General features: G+C 45.5%; 1 protein-coding gene across 1 annotated transcript in view; it reads right to left on the reverse strand.

Annotated features, from left to right (window-relative positions):
• Positions 1–18,006: 18,006 nt before the first annotated feature.
• lrrk1 (leucine-rich repeat kinase 1) overlaps positions 18,007–24,515 on the reverse strand; it is a 141,446-nt gene continuing 134,937 nt past the window's right edge. The window contains exon 39 of the mRNA XM_079496474.1: positions 18,007–18,833. Coding sequence (XP_079352600.1) covers positions 18,653–18,833 — 181 coding nt within the window. The 3' untranslated portion in view covers positions 18,007–18,652. The remainder of the gene's footprint in view (positions 18,834–24,515) is intronic.

Raw genomic sequence — 24,515 nt, forward strand, 5'->3', positions numbered from 1 at the left:
GTTGCTACCCCCCCCTACCCCCCCTCCCCCCAACAGGGGCCCCATGACATTTTACCTCAAAGATACAAGCTCTCTGTAAAAGGAAAAAAAAAGACAGCTTGAAGTTGAGACATTCACTCCCGGACACAGATTTCCTGCACAAGAATGTAGATGCCATAAAACATGTACAGCACTCCGGCCGTTGTGGTGTGCAGGGAAACGTACAGGAAACATACAGTGGTGTGCAGGGAAACGTACAGAGTGAGGCCGTTGTGGTGTGCAGGGAAACGTACAGAAAACATACAGTGGTGTGCAGGGAAACATACAGAGTGAGGCCGTTGTGGTGTGCAGGGAAACATACAGAGTGAGGCCGTTGTGGTGTGCAGGGAAACATACAGGAAACATACAGTGGTGTGCAGGGAAACATACAGGGCCGTTGTGGTGTGCAGGGAAACATACAAGGGGACCATAAAACGTATACAGCACTCCGGCCGTTGTGGTGTGCAGGGAAACATACAGGGGGACTTGTTTTCCTATATATCAATATGCAATGTTGAAAGGAAACACAACACAGATACTTCATTACTACAAGTAAGACGCGTAAACACGGGAAGCGAACAAAGCTGTTGTGGCAGTCTGACACACACACACACACACACACACACACACACACACACACACACACACACACACACACACACACACACACACACACACACACACACACACACACACACACACACACACACACACACACACACACACACACACACACACACACACACACACACCACTCTTTTGCCCTCTGGTGGCGGGCGGGTGGTGTTACCGCGTGACACACACACACACAGACAGACAGACAGACAGTTTTGGCCAGCTTCTATAGTTAGTGCTCACTTCGTTCGCAATCACTTCGTTCGCAATCACTTCGTTCGCAACTAGTATGCTTTTTTCTGAGCTAGTGCAACACCGGAGCGCAACAAAAACATAAAATGACTTGTCTTTTAATTCTACTCGATCTCTAGTCCCTCCCTAACGTTTTAGTCTATTTTTTATTTGTTGACGAAATTGTCAATAATATTTAGCTTCGTTTTTATTTAGCTTTTGTCAGTGGAAAAAGTTAGTCGACGGACATTTTTTGCGTCATAGCTTTTAGTCGACGAAACGAACAGTGCATGGCAGGCCTCTATACGTCAGACTGAATTAAGGAACAGTGCAGGGCAGGCCTCTATAATCAAACTCAAGGAACAGCGCAGGGCAGGCCTCTATACGTCAGACTGAAGGAACAGCCCAGGGCAGGCCTCTATACGTCAGACTGGAGGAACAGTGCAGGGCAGGCCTCTATACGTCAGACTGGAGGAACAGCCTCAGGGCAGGCCTCTATACGTCAGACTGGAGGAACAGTGCAGGGCAGGCCTCTATACGTCAGACTGGAGGAACAGCCTCAGGGCAGGCCTCTATACGTCAGACTGAAGGAACAGCCCAGGGCAGGCCTCTATACGTCAGACTAAAGGAACAGTGCAGGGCAGGCCTCTATACGTCGGACTGAAGGAACAGCCTCAGGGCAGGCCTCTATACGTCAGACTGAAGGAACAGCCCAGGGCAGGCCTCTATACGTCAGACTGGAGGAAAAGTGCAGGGCAGGCCTCTATAGGTCAGACTGGAGGAACAGCGCAGGGCAGGCCTCTATACGTCAGACTGGAGGAACAGTGCAGGGCAGGCCTCTATACGTCAGACTGGAGGAACAGCGCAGGGCAGGCCTCTATACGTCAGACTGAAGACTGAAGGAACAGTGCAGGGCCGGCCTCTATACGTCAGACTGGAGGAACAGTGCAGGGCAGGCCTCTATATGTCAGACTGGAGGAACAGTGCAGGGCCGGCCTCTATACGTCAGACTGGAGGAACAGTGCAGGGCAGGCCTCTATACGTCAGACTGAAGACTGAAGGAACAGTGCAGGGCCGGCCTCTATACGTCAGACTGAAGACTGAAGGAACAGTGCAGGGCCTGCCTCTATACGTCAGACTGAAGGAACAGTGCAGGGCAGGCCTCTATACGTCAGACTGGAGGAACAGTGCAGGGCAGGCCTCTATACGTCAGACTAAAGGAACAGTGCAGGGCAGGCCTCTATACGTCAGACTGCAGGAACAGTGCAGGGCAGGCCTCTATACGTCAGACTGGAGGAACAGCGCAGGGCAGGCCTCTATACGTCAGACTGGAGGAACAGCCTCAGGGCAGGCCTCTATACGTCAGACTAAAGGAACAGTGCAGGGCAGGCCTCTATACGTCAGACTGAAGGAACAGTGCAGGGCAGGCCTCTATACGTCAGACTGGAGGAACAGCACAGGGCAGGCCTCTATACGTCAGACTGGAGGAACAGCCTCAGGGCAGGCCTCTATAGGTCAGACTGGAGGAACAGCCTCAGGGCAGGCCTCTATACGTCAGACTGGAGGAACAGTGCAGGGCAGGCCTCTATACGTCAGACTGGAGGAACAGCCTCAGGGCAGGCCTCTATATGCCAGACTGAAGGAACAGCGCAGGGCAGGCCTCTATACGTCAGACTGGAGGAACAGCCTCAGGGCAGGCCTCTATAGGTCAGACTGGAGGAACAGCGCAGGGCAGGCCTCTATACGTCAGACTGGAGGAACAGCGCAGGGCAGGCCTCTATAGGTCAGACTGGAGGAACAGCCTCAGGGCAGGCCTCTATACGTCAGACTGGAGGAACAGCCTCAGGGCAGGCCTCTATACGTCAGACTGGAGGAACAGTGCAGGGCCGGCCTCTACACGTCAGACTGAAGACTGAAGGAACAGCGCAGGGCCGGCCTCTATACGTCAGACTGAAGACTGGAGGAACAGTGCAGGGCAGGCCTCTATACGTCAGACTGGAGGAACAGCGCAGGGCAGGCCTCTATACGTCAGACTGGAGGAACAGTGCAGGGCCGGCCTCTATACGTCAGACTGACTGCATCTTGAATCACTCTGATAGGAGCCAGATGATGAAAAAATACCACAGTGTTGGTTCCCATTAAAATTCCACCAGATGATATCCAGTCACTATTAATGATGGGCTGTGGTGTATTTTTCAGCCACACCTTCGGAGTGACGTCCCCAGTCCCCACTAAGAATGGTATTTGTCACATGCACTTATTAGATTTCCACTGTACTGTATATTTACAGTTGGCTCAGAGTACTACGACAGCTCTGTAGATCTGTTTTTCTTTTCCTACTGACTGTACGTCGTTGTGTGCTCATGTCTTTAGCTCAGGACATTATTATTAAAGTGACGGCTAGTAGTTTCCGACATGACATTGTGGCTGTCTGCGTAGAATAGATCATGAGGGATCAAAAGCTATAATCTGTAGCGAAGATGCCGGAGCAGGCACTTATCCCACTGTACTGTACTGTACTGTACTGTACTGTACTGTACTGTACTGTACTGTACTGTACTGTACTGTACTGTACTGTAAGTCTCTCGAGTCTATAGTGCTGTTGGTTATTGCATCATTCCATTTGTTTACAGTTTACTGACAACATTAACACATTGAGTAAATGGTGGGAAATGCACTGCATTTAGAGCGTCTCTCCAATGTACTTCACATTCTAGCCTGGAATTCAAACAAATCCCTGGGGGGGATCAGTCTGGCACTCCTCAGTTTGAATTACATTTCCCTCACCCCAGAGTTGTGGGTGACAGCCCACTGTTCAAAGTGAGACTTCTTTTGCTGTGACGTTGGATTCTGTTTGTAAACTGCCCCTTGGAAATACATTTTCAGACTCAGTCTTTTGATGCCTATGCGGTTATCATTGGAAAGGGATGTCTGGAGTTCTCTAATGGAGCTGTTGCCCCCGCGACCCGACTACGGATAAGCGGTTGAAGATGGATGGATGAATGGATGGTTATCATTGTGATGGTTTCTTTTTTCGGTATGGTGTTGTGAGAAATGATCTCAGCATCTTGGGTTTTTGGAATGACGTCACGGACTTTCAGGAAATGTTAATCTCAAAGTGATTGAGGGGGAAAAAAATTCAATATTCAAAATAGTCTTGGGGATTGTACTTAAAGAGTTTTTGGGAAAGACGTTAGCGTTTCAGGAAATGCATCCAAAGTGATTGAGGGGGAAAAGAAATTGCCTTTTTTTTAAACTAGAATTGACATAAACCTCCAGAGCCTGCCATGTTTTGCTCATCCATCCACAGTGAGTTTTTATGCTCCGCGGTCGTTGAATGAGCTCCAGGAACACATCGTCAGAACTGGAGCAGTTTTAATCCCCTCTGCCTGTTTGGGAGACACTAAAAGCTGAGCTCTGCAGCTGTTCTACTTCATGACTTTGCACCAACGTGAAAATGGTGTCTTTATTGCTTTGTGTCAGTGTTGATTTTGTCGACTACTATAAAACCATGTGGTTTTCAACCCTTTTCGTATGAAGGCCCATTGTTTATCCTTAATTGGCCTTAATTGGACCGCCGTTTGATGACATTTATCCTCTCAGACCCAAGAAGTTGTAAATTGTTATGCTACCAGCTAGCAGCAAATAAAGAGTTAAGGTCAGAAAAACACCACACTGCTGTATTCTCAAAAAGAAAAGCCATATTATACTAAGCAAACCTTTTCCATTGTGATTATTGAATGAGAGGGTCATCTAGCATTCGGCATCGTTTCTCCCGTCCAGTCTGACCACATCGTTTGATGTGTGTAGTAATGTGGAGCTGTGGAGATGGACCGTCAGGGGACGATGTGCTCGCGCATGTGGAGCTGTGGAGCAGGACCGCCAGGGTATCGTTTGACGTGTCACGTGTGTTGTAATGGGAGCTGGGGTGCTGGACCGTCAAGGGACGATGTGCTCTCGCTGTGGAGCTGTGGAGCTGGACCGTCAGGGGACTGAGACGTGCTCTCACTGGTTAATCAGAACCAATTCTTTCTGTTCTGGTCCAGTCCCTATACCAGTGGTTCTCAACCCTTTCAGATTTAGCCTAGCAGACCCCACAACGAAAGAATATTGTGTCGTTTGGATAAGATTTTGTCCACAATTCCATGCTGTATTGATTTTGGTACCCAGGATAGGAGCTACTAGTAGGAGAGATAACAGGCAAATGTTGATCGAAATACAAAATTGTGAGATGGAGGATGACTGATTTAAGCAGTCACACCTGGCCTGAGTCAAACTAGAACTGGACTCAGAGCTGGGTGTGGCTGCGCACCTGTTGTGCATGGACTTGATCAAGGCACAACAGGATAAACCAGTCATCTCCACAAACACTCAGGGGAGAGGCTCTGTCCGGACAGTGGAGAACCATCTGCTCTCCTGTGTAAACTAATATTGTGATGCAAAATATTTTGCATTCTCCAATTGTCTAGACTTCTTGAAAATTAAGCAATGCAGATGTTTAACAACAAGTTAACTCTTGAGAGCATAAAGTCCATTTGGTTTCATTTCATGCTAGTTAAAGATCTATAAGGGTCCATTTGGTAACCAACTCTCCATCATTTAGCTGGGGACCACCTGGAACCTCCTCAAGGACCACTGGTTGAAAACCACTGCCCTAGACCAGGGGTTCTCAAAGTTTTTGGCCGGGGACCCCCGGAAATGCTTTGGCAATGTCTCGGGACCCCCGCCCCGCCCCCTCCCGACCCCCAATATAAATTGACTGCTACAATAACCTTAAACCATTTTGGGCGGGAACCCCTTTTGGTGTTTTAAGCATTGTTATAATTTAGCTATTGAAAAATAGCAGATCTACAAGCTCATAGCGCGCCACCGAGTGGCGCGCTACGAGCTTGTAGGTCTGCTATTTTTGAAAAACCGTGAAAAAAAAAATATATATTTTTGAAAATAATTTGAGGACCGCCTAAAATAATTTGGCGACCCCCCCGAGGGGTCGCGACCCACGGGTTGAGAACCCCTGCCCTAGACCATTAAGACCGGGAACGCATCTGCGTCACCTTACAGTAGCTTTTAAAAGACAGTGAGAGACACTCGTGAACAGTTTAGTGGACATGGATTCAAGGTGCTCGCTGACAAAATTCTATACATATCTGTTCTCATTAGTGTGTCAGCTGTAGCTCAGGAGGTAGAGCAGGTGCGATAATCTGCGGGTGCTCCTGTCCTGTCGTTGAAGTGTCATTGGACAAGACACTGAACCCCACATTGAATCCAACGAGTCGTTCGGTGTGAGCTCGCCACCGTCGGTGTGTGAATGTGGGAAGTGAGGACGCTGGCGGCGGCTGTTTTCCGCTTCACCTCCCAATGTATGAATGAATGGACCATTATAAAGCGCTTTGAGTGCTTAGAAAAGCACTATAAAATGCAGTCCATTAGCAACAGTACATGAGAAGGAGAGCGTTATCGTCAATACATTTGAACATCATGGCACCTTTATGTTAGTTATGTGATCGTTGCATTTCTTTTATGCCTTTGAATGTGTGGTTGATTTGAAAGGTGCAGGCAAAAATAGTCTGTGGAGAGAAGTTTAATTTACAAAAGGAAATTCAAACGTGAATTAGTTATTTAACTGCAACATTAGGTACAGTAATATAGCCAACATTTGACAGAATTATGCATGCGAGTTTGGCAACATTTTAATGACTTTGAATGTGAGCTCTAAAAACAATGTCATTAATGGGAAATGGTCTATGTACAAAATTACTTGTTTGCACTACACTTACATGACAGCACTTATTTTGTCGATGTTGATCATCATCATCGTCATCATCTGCGATCACTCGAAACGTGTATGATTGTCCTCCTGGTCGGTGGGTCTGGTCATCTGTGGGTGCTTCAGGTGCTGGAAGAGGCCGATCCGTGATCCACAGTCTCTATTGCAGTGCGGGGGCATATATGATTGGTTGTCATGGGGGTGGTGGTGGTGGTGTGAGGAGCTGTTTTGGTGGTGGATCTCTCCTTTCTCTGTTGCCTCTTTCCTTCCGTGGCATGGTGGAGGAGCTATTCTGATTGTTCTGCGCCTTCATGGACCATCCTGCACCACATGTTTCTCTGGAGGACAGCCTCCTTAGGGGGTTGGGAAGTGGCTGGTCCTTCAGGAGAATGCCTGTGCATAGGAATCATTTACAGTTGGAGGCCATCGATATTGTCCTTTTCTTTTTGCTGAGGTTTGCGTGATCTGCGCAAAAGGACAGTTAACCCATTTTGGGCGGGAAAAATAGCAGATCTACAAGCTCATAGCGCGCCACCGAGTGGCGCGCTACGAGCTTGTAGGTCTGCTATTTTTTTTAAATCGTGAAAATATTTATTTCAGAAAACTGGAGGATTTAGAAGGATTTTTTAAAATGTTGAGGTCAGGCCTAAATGGGTCAAATAATAAGGGACAATATCGGTGGCACCCAACTGTATATTTCAATGGCACAGAGACCAAGACGACTGGGAGCCCATCGTTGCTGTAGCCTTCTTCCTTCCGCCTTTGTGACCGCTGTGTGACCGCTGCCATCATCCACCCACTCCATCGTTGAAGGTCTTCTTTTTGGATCGCTCTTTGTCTGGACCCTCCCCTTTGATCTGACCACCCATGGGTGACCCAGGAGCTGACGGCATCGCTCTCAGATTCATCGGAAACGCGCAAGGCTCTCCACGTGGCGATCCAAGGAGAACCAGTCGACTACAGTAGGTTCATGACATATTTCTCCAACCTTAACCAACGAGTACAGCGCTATGAACTTGTAGATCTGCTATTTTTGAAAAATCTTTAAACATAATATTCTTTCACAGCAAACGTTTCCCTGGAACATATTTTCAGATGGGGGTCGGCGGCCGATTACATATAATATTCGGGGTCCTTGACATGAAATAGTGTGAGAACCACTGATATAGAAACATTTATATTGACAGAAATCTGTCACGATTTAGAAGACGTTCTGTAGAATCTGGTCTCACTCAGATCTAAATGGGCTAGACAGCAGCGCCGATCGAGGCCAGCCTCAGTCAGACATGCCAGCTCCCCTAGCCGAGAAGAACACTATTAACCATTGTTCCAGCACTCAGAGAACAAGATAGAATAAGTACTGTTACTGTACAGAAGAACACTATTATCTATTGTTCTAGCACTCAGAGAACAACATAGATATAATTACACACATAAAGACCCCAGGGAAGTGTTCTAAATCTTCCAAACATCATTAACATTTTTTTTTTGCAAAAAGGGTGAATAAAGTGTCGCTTAAAGTACAGTACGTAAATGTACTTACCGGTAGTATACTTTTACACCACCCAAAAAAAGAATATGTTAATGATGTTTGGAAGATTTAGAACACTTTCCTGGGGTCTTTATGTGTGTAATATGTGGTTTTAGATAGTGTATTTTGATCAACGTTTGCCTGTTATCTCTCCTAATGGTACAACATCGAACCGCCAACCCACGGATCATTGGACGACCTGCTCTACCTCCTGAGCCACAGCCACCCTGATAGGCCAAATGGTGCCTTTATCCAAGGTGCTTTCATAGATTGTGCATTACATTCACACACATTCACACACCTTTACATAGATTGTGCATCTCTCTCTCTCACTCACTCGCACGCGCGCGCACGCACGCACGCACGCACGCACGCACGCACGCACGCACGCACGCACGCACGCACACACGCACACACGCACACGCACACGCACACACACACACACACACACACACACACACACACACACACACACACACACACACACACACACACACACACACACACACACACACACACACACACACACACACACACACACACAGCTTTACATAGATTGTGCATTACATTCACCCATTCACACACCGCGCCGGAGGAAACCATGCAAGGCAACCAACCTGCACATCGGGAGCAATTAGGCGTTCAGAGTCTTGCTCAAGGACACTTCAGCACTCTCTGGAGGAGCCCACAGGGTTCGAACTGGCAACCTTGAGCCACCGCCGCCCCATGGCCTAATGGGCCTTGATATGAAAAGGGTTGAAACCCACTGGAATAGAAAAGACTCAGCCTTCATCCACGGCTGGGCTGTCGTGCATGATCCACACACCATGTTCTGATTAGGGTATAATGGCCGCCGGTTCCCTGGAGGCAACCCTGAGCTGAAAACAATTTGGGGAAGCTTCCTGTCAGGACCGGCCGGGGTGTGTTCGTCCGTCGTCGTGCATTTAATCTTGAGCCAATCTGTTGAAACATGCCCTCCACATCCTCCCCATGGGGCACACGCTGCACGCATGCAAGCATGCATAGTTGCGCACATGCACACGCACACGCATACACACACAGGATGGACTTTTGTTGCATCTCAGATCCTGGATTCAGTTCAGTAGCATTTAGTGATGAATTAATCTACAGTTCTGCCCTTTATACTGTCATCTGGGCAACAGATGGGCCTTATACTCATTCCTTCCAAAGGACTAGTAAGTGTTCTAGATTGACCTGTGGACTCCTCATAGTATATATCTTATTTATTTTTCTTTAATTTTTATCCCACGATTGTGCAACCCATTCTTTCACCCAGTGTCAACTATATCTAATGTAATCCTGGGCGCTACACTCCCTCTGCCAACCTGGGGAGGGCAGCGGACTGACCCCATTATGCTTCCTTCTATGCATGAGGAGTCCAAGCTGCCTCTTTTCACCTGACAGTGGAGAGTTTCCCCGGCCAGACGTAGCGTGTGGAAGGAACACGTTATTCCAACCAGTTCCTGCACGTTTTTTTGTGAGGGTACCTACCCTATAGGGCAGGGGTTCCCAAACATTTTTGGGCCAGGTACCCCCTTGGGGGGAAGATTCTTTTCCAGGTACCTATCCTCGCAACACCGATAAGCATATTTGCAACCTTTAAATGCCATTGGAACTATTTGTATTAAAACTTTTCAATCAAAGTCACAACACATTGTGTTAGTTTGTTTCGTTTGGTCTGTCACAGAAACTCTGCAGTGCAGCACTCTAATAGACGGCATGGAGTCTGTTTCATATCCAAAAGGGGTGGTAGTGAAGTCTCTTATCATCGTACATCATCATCATGATGTGTCTCTTTGATCAGACACATATGACGTAAATTCTCCATTCGTTGTCAATGGGAATTTAACAAAATTACCGATTTATGGGAATTGAATGTATTGTGTAGGACTCCCGCGTGTTACCGGATGATACCGACAATAAGCCACTCCCCACCTCCTTCCGTCCATGGCAGTGAACCGACGGATTAGAGAAGACGGAAGCAGTGGTAGAGACGAGAGAAGAAACTAACAGAATAAATGAATACATAAATAGAAAGCCTCCATGGGAAGAGAGGAGACAGGGCTCTGGGTTGTTGTTTGTTAAGAGCAGCTGAAGAGAAGCCCTGTGGTTGTAACTGTGTGGAATTGCTGGCAGTTAGAATTGTCATGAATTAGAAGGAGGAGGAGGAGGCTGCAGCTCAGCACAGTCCAAATGGATTCAGGTGTGTGTGTTCTGTGTGTGTGTTCTGTGTGTCTGTGTGTGTGTGTGTATGTGCGTGTGTGCGTGCGTGCGTGCGTGCGTGCGTGCGTGCGTGCGTGCGTGCGTGCGTGCGTGCGCGCGTGCGTGCGCGCGTGCGTGCGTGCGGTTCTCAATATGTGTCATTAGCTTTCTGTCTCTGCTGACTCATCACAGATGTTTTTTCCACCTCTCTCTCTTTTACCAAAAGCTTGAATGTATTTTCTCTCTCTCTCTCTCTCTGACAGCTCAGGCTTTCTCTCTCAATGTCAGAGCAGCTGTTCTGACAGACACACGTCACAGTCCTGTAACCCGGACCCCCTACACACACACACACACACACACACACAACACACAACACACAACACACAACACACCACACACCACACACCACACACACACACACACACACACACACACACACACACACACACACACACACACACACACACACACACACACACACACACACACACACACACACAAGACTCATCTGCAAAGCTTAATGGCTTGATGACCTATTTATTTATTTTAGGGTTTATGTTTATTCCACACTTCTGCTAAATACAGTCAGTGTGATGTCATCAGTGTGATGTCATCAGTGTGATGTCCACACATTACCAGTGTTCCTATCTTCTTTTTCTTTTTACTTTTTTTTAATGACGTTACCATCATTGGTAACGGTGTTCCTATCTTGAGCATTTTTTCATCTTCAACATTAATTATTTTTTTCCCCCAACAAATTTGTCACAAATAGGCTCAAATAGACACTCACCACTTTAGGACATTGCGATCATCATGATGTCACTTGACAACAGGGACACAAAGAGTCAGCCACACCCTGCCACCATGCAGCCAATCACACATCAAGAGTCACACATCCTGCCACCATGCAGCCAATCACACATCAAGAGTCACACATCCTGCCACCATGCAGCCAATCACACATCAAGAGTCACACATCCTGCCACCATGCAGCCAATCACACATCAAGAGTCACACATCCTGCCACCATGCAGCCAATCACACATCAAGAGTCAGCCACACCCTGCCACCATGCAGCCAATCACACATCAAGAGTCACACATCCTGCCACCATGCAGCCAATCACACATCAAGAGTCACACATCCTGCCACCATGCAGCCAATCACACATCAAGAGTCATCCACATCCTGCCACCATGCAGCCAATCACACATCAAGAGTCAGCCACACCCTGCCACCATGCAGCCAATCACACATCAAGAGTCAGCCACACCCTGCCACCATGCAGCCAATCACACATCAAGAGTCAGCCACACCCTGCCACCATGCAGCCAATCACACATCAAGAGTCAGCCACACCCTGCCACCATGCAGCCAATCACACATCAAGAGTCAGCCACACCCTGCCACCATGCAGCCAATCACACATCAAGAGTCAGCCACACCCTGCCACCATGCAGCCAATCACACATCAAGAGTCACACATCCTGCCACCATGCAGCCAATCACACATCAAGAGTCATCCACATCCTGCCACCATGCAGCCAATCACACATCAAGAGTCACACATCCTGCCACCATGCAGCCAATCACACATCAAGAGTCACACATCCTGCCACCATGCAGCCAATCACACATCAAGAGTCATCCACATCCTGCCACCATGCAGCCAATCACACATCAAGAGTCACACATCCTGCCACCATGCAGCCAATCACACATCAAGAGTCATCCACATCCTGCCACCATGCAGCCAATCACACATCAAGAGTCACACATCCTGCCACCATGCAGCCAATCAGGCACGTGCAGAGAGAGAGAGAAATCCTATAAGAGGCCACTTTTGGCCAAAAATAGCGAAAATAGCAGATCTACAAGCGCTTAACGCGTCGATCTGCTATTTTCGAGGCGCAACCCAGCACTCTTTATCTAGTGGAGATGCGGTACACAAAATGGATTTCTAAACAAATTTGTTTAACGCAAAATGCTGTGTTCCAAGTTCAGGAGACTTCTGCTACTGCTATAGGTTGAACTCTGCTAATAAACAAACTGCAAGTCTGCAACGATTTACATTCGGACGCTGACGTTATGTGATTGTCTACATGATTGTCACCAATTTCAGCAGGTCACCAATTCCACCATAACACCGCCATGCTGGAGTGAGCGAGTGTGAGTGAGTGTGTGGCCGAGATTTGGGGTATTGGAATTTGGCTTAGGAGACACTCTGAGGGGAGAGGACTCAAGGAGGATAGGGAGACGCTCTTAGGGGAGAGGACTCAAGGAGGCTAGGAGATGCTCTGAGGGGAGAGGACTCAAGGAGGCTAGGAGACGCTCCTAAAGCACAGCTCATTAATCTGAGCCGACAGGTTTCAAGTGGGCGACTTTCTTTCTGCTCCCAAATCGTCATAGCAGCAAAAAGCTGAGCAAATACTGTTCAAAGGCCAACAGTACATGATGAGCCATGGGCCAACAGTACATAATTCATGAGTATTAGAAGGATTTAACCTGGCACCGGCGGCAAGGCTTCTGTGGGTAAGAACGGGCCTCAACAGAACAGGGGCATGCGGGCCTGAACAGAACAGGGGCGTGCGTTTAGAGAGAGAGAACATAGATATATATAAGAAAGCTAGATGGCTCAATCGTGCTCTGGCCAATGGAGAGCGACGTTGCTACGTGGCGGCCATCTTACCTCGGGGCAGCATAACATTGGCTGGGTTTCCCAAACGCATATGGTGTAAGACTTGTAGTGCTGCACATGCTCAGATGCCCTCTAGGCCGCACACAGAAGCCTGTGAACATAGACATTTCGTGCATAGATGTGCCACGCAATGGTAGGCCTCAGGCCTACCATATATATATATATATATATATATATATATATATATATATATATATATATATATAGTAAAGAGAGCCTACTGTCAGCTGTCCAGCAGCCCAAATATTATTACATTAAATTTCAGAATGGTAGACCTGAGGCCTACCATACCAGGCCTCAGGCCTGAGGCCTACCATTGCGTGGCACATCTATGCACGAAATTTCTATGTTCACAGGCTTCTGTGTGAGGCCTATAGAGGGCATCTGAGCATGTGCAGCACTACAAGTCTTACACCATATGCGTTTGGGAAACCCAGCCATCTATGGGGCATGTACTTTTAAATAACCATAACTTGCTCAATTTTCAACTGATTTTCAAACGGTTTGGTTTGTTATAATTTATAAACGTCAGAGACGTCTGCATACTTGTTTTTATACGACGTTCATATAAAAAAACAAAATGAAGCAGATAAGCGCCCTGAATCATAGCCACGTTGACAACGTTTGTAATAAACCAACCCGTTTGTAAATCCGTCACGATTTGAGCGAGTTATGACTTTTAGTTTGAGCTGCCATAGAACATATACTGTACTGTAGCCCCGAGGCAAGATGGCCACCCGGTGAACTACGTCAGAGACTCCGCCTTGAGCCATCTAGCCTTTTATATATGTCTATGAGAGAGAAGGCCTGAACAGAACAGGGGCGTGCGTTTAGAGAGAGAGAGAGAGGAGGTTAATGGAGGGCACCAGGATGGATGGGCGGAGAGTGGCTTTATTCACATCAGAGCAACAGAAGGCCGAGTCATTTTTAAATTATACAACAACATCATTCATGGTATTTGCGGAGCCACCATGTTGGCTGCTAAGAAAACTCCTGACATCTGCTGTGTCATGTGTTTACTGCTGAGACCCTATATATATAGTCTGAGGAAGAGCATTGTGCTCAAAACGTCACAGTCACCTATTTGTGCAAATAAAGGCACTTATCACTAGCATCTACAGTGTGCGAGCGTCTTCATTTTTTTTATCTAAATTGTGGAATAACTCTCTATTCTCCGCTCCGATTGGCCAGCGATTCAGAACCCTTCCCAAGGCATTTGTGTGCTTTGCCCTCATCTGTTTGGACAGTATACGGTGACCCCGCAGTGTTACGTGTTACGTCATCAGAATAAATAAATTGGCTGTTGATGGTGCCGTAACTAAGGTTACCTCTCTTCTAGTTGAACAAACTCCTATAAAGATAGGCAAACACTCGCAATTCCACAGGATTGCATCTTCCTAGCTTCAGCATGCAACCAAGTGTCATGGCCAGAGATTTTTTAGAGAGAGAGCGGCGTCATTGAGGGGGCAGTCTGGAGAGTGACAAGCTGTAGTTTTAAATGCATTGTTTTCAAGGGGTGGCGGAAATATCTAACCTGACTCTGCCAGATGGGGCAGCAGAGAGTACACTGGGTTCCCCCCTCCTGCTCCCATCTAGGAACTCACAGGCAGACTCGATGCTCCGGCCACCAAACGGCCTGGCCAATCAGCGGCAGCTAGAGGCAGGATCAAGGCAGGACTGTGTATGCCTTGATCAGGAAATATCAGCAATTTTAGGCATGTGTGCAACATGCCAACTGTTTTAAAGATGGAGTGTCATGATTTTTCCCCCACCCATCAGCATGTCTTATTGTTATATAAGGAGGAGGAAGTTTTAAAAAAAAGGGTACAGTATTTATTAAAATGTCGTTTTTATGTGGGCACCCCACCAGTTCATTTAGTATGCCTGGTTTGCCTGGTGGGTGGTGATGGGTGGTGATCCACCTGAACTTAAGCCGCACCCACAGCTGTAGTTGTATGATAAAGGGTGAGGGGTTAGAGGAGGGGCTGATAATGTGATGTCACTATTACTGTTTTTTTCATTGGCACGTTTGACTGTCAAGGGTTCAGCCTCCAGGAAGAAACCCTAAATACAAAGGGAATAGAGCGTCGCAGTCCCGCCCCCTCGAGAGACCCGGAAAAGAAATCCCCATTAATTTTCCTCATAGACTTTTCAGAAAGTATTTATTTAAATACGTTTACGCCGTGGACAAAGCCAACTCTTGTCGTGACAAATCATGACAACAAACACCATTTTTCAGGCTGAACAAATAATTAGAAAGAAGAAGAAAACGGCAGGTTACAACACTTTTTTTGTTGTTTTTCTTCTTTGTAATTATTTATTTGTTGTCATGAATTGTCACGACAAGAGTTGGCTTTGTACGACGCTTACAAGGTCTTTAAATAAATACGTTTTGAAATGTCTATGGGAAAAATGCATTGGGAACTATTTCCTGGGCCTGGCGTCGTCATGAAAGGGGGCGGGACTGCGACACTCTATACATCATTGCACATAAAAACTACTCCAGGGTGTCTAAAAAAGTATTGCACAGTGACAACTAAAGTCTCTGCAATGTATATGTTGTACTATGACAAAAAAATGAGCTAAAATAAAGGGATTTAAGATCATTAAAGCTGGGCTGTTGCCTGAGTCCAGTGCACTCTGTCAACTTCCGGTCCAGGACTATTGGGCTCCCCATAGCCGACCCTGCTAGCCGCACAGAGCCGCCATTGGACTGGCCCCGTGAAGTGAACGGAGATGTCCCATTGGACCTGCCCCGTGAAGTGAATGGAGATGTCCCATTGGACCGGCCCGTGAAGTGAACGGAGATGTCCCATTGGACCTGCCCCGTGAAGTGAATGGAGATGTCCCATTGGACCGGCCCGTGAAGTGAACGGAGATGTCCCATTGGACCTGCCCCGTGAAGTGAATGGAGATGTCCCATTGGACCTGCCCCGTGAAGTGAACGGAGATGTCCCATTGGACCGGGCCGTGAAGTGAACGGAGATGTCCCATTGGACCTGCCCCGTGAAGTGAACGGAGTTGTCCTAACTCTGTCATCTAAACGGCGCTGAGCGACCCCAACTCTAGATGTGAGGGCTCTAGTGTAGTCTACCATAAATCACAATAGTTGAACAGGATTATTAGTGATAAAAACAGAACTTTATTCAATGCCATATGGTACAGTACTGTACACGTACATACACACTCTATAGTCTCTATTTACACATGCACTACTGTATGTATGCATTCATGAATACGTTAACATAAATATAGTCCCTTCAAGTACATGGCTGGTATTGACAATAACTATACAGTACTTTGATGGCGACTACTATAAGAGTGCCAAAATCTATACGCAAGCAAAACCATTGGGATTCATTGATAATGGTAACAGAAAAAGTCATACCCTGAAGGCGGCATTTTTGTTGCCGAAACATTGGTTCAATTAAAAAAATAAAATTGCATCGTGATCACGAGCTGTGCGGCCTCTTTTCCTTTTTTCAACAGACACAGTTGTAAAAATGTGTGATGTTTGATCTGGCCTACTGTATACGGTGGTTATGGTCAAATAAAAAAGGGTAAAAACAGAGTTAAATGTACAATTCACTTAAAAAAAAGAATACTGAATCAAACAACTTAAAAACTGTCTGCGATGTTCACACGCTGTAAGTCTGAGCAGACGATGAAATGACCCGTTTTGAAGAGAAATATCCCGTTATTCGGACAGCATGCAGATTCACGTGATAATTAAATTAAGAGAAGTACTCTGTCCGTTTCTCTCCAATTAAAGGTCTGATGAGTCCAGACATGATGTCCAGTAAAGTACTGTGTCCATGTCTCTGTGAGTCCAGACATAATGTCCAGATGTCTCTCTCTCTCTCTCTCTGTGAGTACAGATGTCTCTCCGTCCCATATGGTCCACAGAGACTTTAGCGTGAGCCACACGGGTCGGGAACGGGACCATAATCCATATTATCGTTTATCGTGATAAAAAACCGCTCACAGTAATCGTATGGCAGAGATTTCAATGTATAGTGACATTGTTCTTCCGTCATGCACTGGGTACAATTCACCTTCTATTAGCGGAGCGGCGTATTTCGGTACCACTTAACTCACCCGTCGCCAATTGCGCCTTTTGACGCCTATTTTCGTATGTACCTCCCAGCCGATGACACCTTTTCACACCTTTTTTTAATAACAATTGATTACGGTGATCAGCTGCGTCCAGTATCCCCATGTAAACACTCCGGTAACGGTCCGGTGGAAAAAAAAGAAAAAAACAGAAATGGAAATTTCTCTGGCTTATGCTGTCTATGAGGACGCAGGTTTTTTGAACGCTAATATCTCGGATTCTTCTTTTTAGACCAAAAACAAGCTTGGTTTGCGTCTGATTTATGTAAACGATAGTATTTCGCTTACAAAATGTTTTGGGTGAATTAAATGACAATCGCGAGACATGTTACACAGCAGATTTTTACTTCCTGACTCAGCGGTTTCCCGCCAAAGCGGCTTTCAATTTTAGAACGTCGCTCATTGGGATATAAGTATGGCGGCCTGCGCCACACTAAGCCACCACTAGATGGCGGTCTTAAAACACTCTATAACTGGTAAAACAGATCTTAAACCCTCTATAACTGGTAAAACAGACCTGGAAAGAATGTAGCCTGGCTAATAAGCCAGACTAATATCACACAACACTGTCGCGGTATATTAGTCTGGGCTGGCTCCACTTGGATTTCATTTCCCGGGGGGCGGGTTCAAACATTTTCTCTTTGACGCAATTGGTCAGAGCTACTGTCAGTCAAAGGTCTCAAGCATTGAACGTCACTGTACCAAAGCCCGCCCATATTGCATACCGTGACCCGAACGTCACTGTACCAAAGCCCGCCCATATTGCATACCGTGTCCCGATTGGCCCGACCTGTTCTCGGTTGTAGGAAAAAGGCATGCTACTGAGCCTCGCCAGACCCTAATCCGCTGGCAGGCAAATTTTTTTTTGCCAACGGCTGATTCGGTCTGGTTTATTAACCAGGCTAGAAAGAATGTACATGATAGTCTAAAAATGTCAATCTTTTCAATGTCTTTGCGACGCCTTGTGAGCTTGTAGATCCGCTATTTCTTAGCAAATGCAGAATTTAGATTATCGCGATAATACCGTTAATCGCAATCATTTTTGGCCACAATAATTGTGACATGTAATTTTCATATGGTCCCGTCCCTACACACACACACACACACACACACACACAAACACACACTCAGGTGCCTTTGACGGCCGGACTGTCAGTCTCCCAGTGGGGGGGGGGGAGGGGGCTGGGGGCGTGAGCCGAGGCCTTGTCCTGAACCCACCCCTCCCTCTCCTCCCACCCCCCTCTACGTAAGCTGTGATGTCAGAGGTGCGCGGCCCCCTGTCACGAACACTGCGGGGCCTGTGAGTGGAGCCTCGTCTATTCCCCAAACGGCCGGGGCCGTGTGTCCGTGTGTCAGTCCGTATATACACTCCACACATACAGAGCTGTGATTCTGCACCCTGGCCCAGCCTGCCCTGCTGCTGCGGCGCGGCGCGGCGCAGTGCAGCAACAACGGGCTACCTTCTCCTCCGGCCGCTGGCCTCCGCGCGGCCCAGCTCCTCGTAGCCGTGGTAGAACAGCTCCAGCTCGCGGCTGCCCCAGCCCCTCCAGACACACAGGCACCAACGCATGTTTTCCTGACTCCGAAAGCCACACACAACCGTGTCCTTTGGCCCTAGGGCCGCCTCCTCTAGGGTGCTGGGGAGAGGGAGAGAGGGAGAGATATATAGAGAGAGAGGGAGGGAGAGATAGAGAGAGATAGGATACAAGTAAGAGGTGGTATACTGCCATCATTTTACACACCATTATCATGTTCTTATTTTGATCACAAGACCCAATTACTGAACGTCAGTCTCCAGGTGTGTATGACACTGATTTACTACGACACTATGTATGGCATGTCAGGAGTCAAACTAGTAATATAGTGGTTCTCAAACGTTTTATTTTCAAAGGACCCCCTTAACTCTCAAGAGTTACAGAGCTGTTATGGTCCTTCAGGGGCCAGGGGTCATTCATTATAGCCCTTTATGCGTTTCTCGTAATATTATTGTCCGCGGCATTAAGATAGAGATAGCCTGATGAAGGCCGTATAGACCCAAACGTTGCTGCTTCCCTAATAAACTATTTCACTGCATTAAAGCCGGTGAGCGGGAGTCCCTTCTTTTTAAAGTATACGTCCGTGGAAAACATTTCATTTGGACAGAAATGTCCCCCACAAGCCGGCACGGCGACGACAGCGCCTGGTTACACTGCCCGAGTTAAAATCCTTTTCGGAGCACATCTCTAACTCTAGCTCTTTGAAACCAGCACACTGTGTAGAGTATATGTCTCTTCCTAGAAGCTGGCGGGTTGTACTCGGAAACGGTTCAGCTGGAAAAAAGATAGAGAGCAACACTGAAGGCACTGTTAACGAGGAAATTACAGCTCTGCGCATACAAGTCCCTGTGACCACCGAAATAGGATTAGCATGTCCCCCTCCTCCTCCAACGATGAGTGTGTGCGTGTGTGCGTGCACACATAAAAAAACGGTTCTCTTTTTTACTCACTCACTCACTCAGGGCGATAGTTTATAGTTTTTAAAGTGATATAGCTCATTCATCACTCACAGTTGCAGTGAACCCAAACCCACTGGTTTCGGCAATAAACAACAATAAAACACATTACAGAGTTTTCTGGCCCCGACATTACAATAATTTCAAAGGGAAAAGGGGATGGTTTGCCTTGAGCTATTGTGATTTATGGAGGGGGGGAAGGGGGGGATGGGGGGGAGACGGGACTCCACAGAACCATGTATCATGTTGCTACAACCCTCCATTACCTTCCTCCATTGTTAGTCCATCTGGGAGGCTGTGTCATTATGCTCTCCTGTTGTTGTTTCATGTTTCTGTGTAATAGACAGCCTGTTTTAATGACCACATGCAGCGTTGTTCAGGGTAAATAAAGGCTTTGACGTATGCGTGCTGCTGTGCGTTGTGTGTGTCGCCAACCCCGGGATAAATTAACACGTTGACCGTGTTATAAATTAATCTTTAACTCCCGCTCTCTGCCGGTGTTTTCACTGACCTGTGAAGAACCACCACGCCACACGATCAGCGTTCCGTTTCATGAAGATCCTCCTTAAATTGTTGTGTTAAAATGTCGTTTGTCATAGTGTCCAAAAACATCCTAAAATCATCTTAACATCTTAAAATGTTGTGATCGTTTGTCATAGTGTCCAAAGATATTCTACGGACCAGGCAACAAAGAGCAACGAGGAACATTACGAGTCATATAGACTAACATTGAGCCTCAGTTTCCCAGAAGCCCTAGCAAGCCAGTGTGACTCATCGATTTCCTTACTCGAGTTACGTCATCCAAACGCGTCATCCGCGTCACTCTGTCCGAGGAAAACCACGTAAGTCTTAAAAGTTATCAAAAAAATGGCGAATAAAACGAATAAAAGTCGGGAATAACGTGTTCCGCAGGGATTGTGTTAAGGCGTGAGCGTTCTTCGTACGAAGGAGAGACATGGTGTTTGGCACGTTGAGCGGGCGTTAACGTCCGTGACAGACCACACAGACATACTGTACAATAGTACAATGAAGGCATACTGTACAATAGTACAATGAAGACATACTGTACAATAGTACAATGAAGACATACTGTACAAGACCTACTGTACAATAGTACAATGAAGACATACTGTACAATAGTACAATGAAGACATACTGTACAATAGTACAATGAAGACATACTGTACAATAGTACAATGAAGACATACTGTACAATAGTACAATGAAGACATACTGTACAATAGTACAATGAAGACATACTGTACAATAGTACAATGAAGGCATACTGTACAATAGTACAATGAAGACATACTGTACAATAGTACAATGAAGACATACTGTACAAGACCTACTGTACAATAGTACAATGAAGGCATACTGTACAATAGTACAATGAAGACATACTGTACAATAGTACAATGAAGGCATACTGTACAATAGTACAATGAAGACATACTGTACAATAGTACAATGAAGGCATACTGTACAATAGTACAATGAAGGCATACTGTACAATAGTACAATGAAGGCATACTGTACAATAGTACAATGAAGACATACTGTACAATAGTACAATGAAGGCATACTGTACAATAGTACAATGAAGGCATACTGTACAATAGTACAATGAAGGCATACTGTACAATAGTACAATGAAGGCATACTGTACAATAGTACAATGAAGGCATACTGTACAATAGTACAATGAAGGCATACTGTACAATAGTACAATGAAGGCATACTGTACAATAGTACAATGAAGGCATACTGTACAATAGTACAATGAAGGCATACTGTACAATAGTACAATGAAGGCATACTGTACAATAGTACAATGAAGACATACTGTACAATAGTACAATGAAGGCATACTGTACAATAGTACAATGAAGGCATACTGTACAATAGTACAATGAAGGCATACTGTACAATAGTACAATGAAGGCATACTGTACAATAGTACAATGAAGACATACTGTACAATAGTACAATGAAGACATACTGTACAATAGTACAATGAAGACATACTGTACAATAGTACAATGAAGACATACTGTACAATAGTACAATGAAGACATACTGTACAATAGTACAATGAAGGCATACTGTACAATAGTACAATGAAGGCATACTGTACAATAGTACAATGAAGACATACTGTACAATAGTACAATGAAGACATACTGTACAATAGTACAATGAAGACATACTGTACAATAGTACAATGAAGGCATACTGTACAATAGTACAATGAAGGCATACTGTACAATAGTACAATGAAGGCATACTGTACAATAGTACAATGAAGGCATACTGTACAATAGTACAATGAAGGCATACTGTACAATAGTACAATGAAGGCATACTGTACAATAGTACAATGAAGGCATACTGTACAATAGTACAATGAAGGCATACTGTACAATAGTACAATGAAGGCATACTGTACAATAGTACAATGAAGGCATACTGTACAATAGTACAATGAAGGCATACTGTACAATAGTACAATGAAGGCATACTGTACAATAGTACAATGAAGGCATACTGTACAATAGTACAATGAAGGCATACTGTACAATAGTACAATGAAGGCATACTGTACAATAGTACAATGAAGGCATACTGTACAATAGTACAATGAAGGCATACTGTACAATAGTACAATGAAGACATACTGTACAATAGTACAATGAAGGCATACTGTACAATAGTACAATGAAGGCATACTGTACAATAGTACAATGAAGGCATACTGTACAATAGTACAATGAAGGCATACTGTACAATAGTACAATGAAGACATACTGTACAATAGTACAATGAAGGCATACTGTACAATAGTACAATGAAGGCATACTGTACAATAGTACAATGAAGACATACTGTACAATAGTACAATGAAGGCATACTGTACAATAGTACAATGAAGGCATACTGTACAATAGTACAATGAAGGCATACTGTACAATAGTACAATGAAGGCATACTGTACAATAGTACAATGAAGACATACTGTACAATAGTACAATGAAGGCATACTGTACAATAGTACAATGAAGACATACTGTACAATAGTACAATGAAGGCATACTGTACAATAGTACAATGAAGGCATACTGTACAATAGTACAATGAAGACATACTGTACAATAGTACAATGAAGACATACTGTACAATAGTACAATGAAGGCATACTGTACAATAGTACAATGAAGGCATACTGTACAATAGTACAATGAAGACATACTGTACAATAGTACAATGCAGTGGTGGAAAGTTTACAGTTTACTCGAGTATTTCCAATTTTCTATATTTTTACTTCTACTCCACTACATCTCAGAGACAATAACTTCTACTCCACTACATCTCAGAGACAATAACTTCTACTCCACTACATCTCAGAGACAATAACTTTTACTCCACTATAATTATTGGAAAACTTTAGTTACTAGTTACTTTGAATAGATTTAAATGAGCTTGTTGATCTGCTATTTTCAAAATGGGACATTCTGCGGATTAAAAAAAAAATCTCATCTGAAACTCCACCACTTGCGCACACACACACACACACACACACACACACACACACACACACACACACACACACACACACACACACACACACACACACACACACACACACACACACACACACACACACACATCTATGTAAAGGTGTATGAATGTGTGTGTGAATGGGTGAATCTAATGCACAATCTATGTAAAGCTGTGTGAATATGTGTGTGAATGTAATGGACAATCTTGGAAAGCAAGGCGCTATATAAATGCACCATTTATTGTATTGTGTGTTCCCAGAGAACGTGATATGGACTGATGATGTCAGCTGATTATTACTTACTTCTTTATTCTCCTGTGATAATCTGTTCATTATAATTATGTTCTCTTCACATTTTATGAATGAATGACAATGTTTTTGTTCATTGAGGTTTGGTTTTATAGATGGAAATGTGTCCTTTTCACTGTGTGTTTCCTTGTATTTTTTAGACTAGTCGTGTAGTCCGTTAACAAAATAACTTGGACTTTTGGCCCGAGCCATCTTTAAGTTGAACCCATTTTGGGCGAGAACCTCTTTTGGTGTTAGCATTATGTTATGCTTTAGCTATTGAAAAATAGCAGATCTACAAGCTCATAGCGCACCGAGCTTGTAGGTCTGCTATTTTTGAAAAATCGAAGAACGACTGACATAGAAACATAGCTTTTTCAGAAAACTGTCAAGATGTAGAAGACATTTTTAGAATCTGATCTCAGGTCAAAATGGTTTAAGTAGCCTGTGCTGGAGTGTGCAGCATGGAACAAGAAGACACTTCACACATTCATCACATCTAAAGAGATGTGAACGCCTCTCAGCCTCTCTCCCGTGACCTCCCATGCACAGTGTCCCCTGTCTGTGTTAACTTACAGGTGCAGCCATGAAATAAACGAGTGCTTATTAAGGAGCCTATAGCCGCTTTGGGGAGCCCCCCCCCCCCCCCCCCCCCCCCTCCCCCTCCTCCCTTTTATTGCCTACTGCTAAAAGGCATGCAGGCCCTTTGTGTTGTATCCTCACACACACAGGAGTCCTTTCTGCAGCGACCAGCTGCTGCCTGCCAGACGCAGCGATAATTACAGAGGAGCGGCGAACCACCGTTAAGCACATGATGAAGGAACGCTCCTACTGAAGCTGCATCAGCAAATTAATATCTAGCTCCACCTCCACCATCTCCACCCCAGTGCTGGCTGGCTGGCTGGCTCGTTGCAGCCTTTAGCTTTTAGCCAGGGTTGGAAAACTTACTAAAAAACTGTGAGGCTTCGTACACACATAAAT

Source organism: Electrona antarctica (assembly GCF_951216825.1).
Source record: "Electrona antarctica genome assembly, chromosome: 3".
Classification (NCBI taxonomy): Eukaryota; Metazoa; Chordata; class Actinopteri; order Myctophiformes; family Myctophidae; genus Electrona; species Electrona antarctica.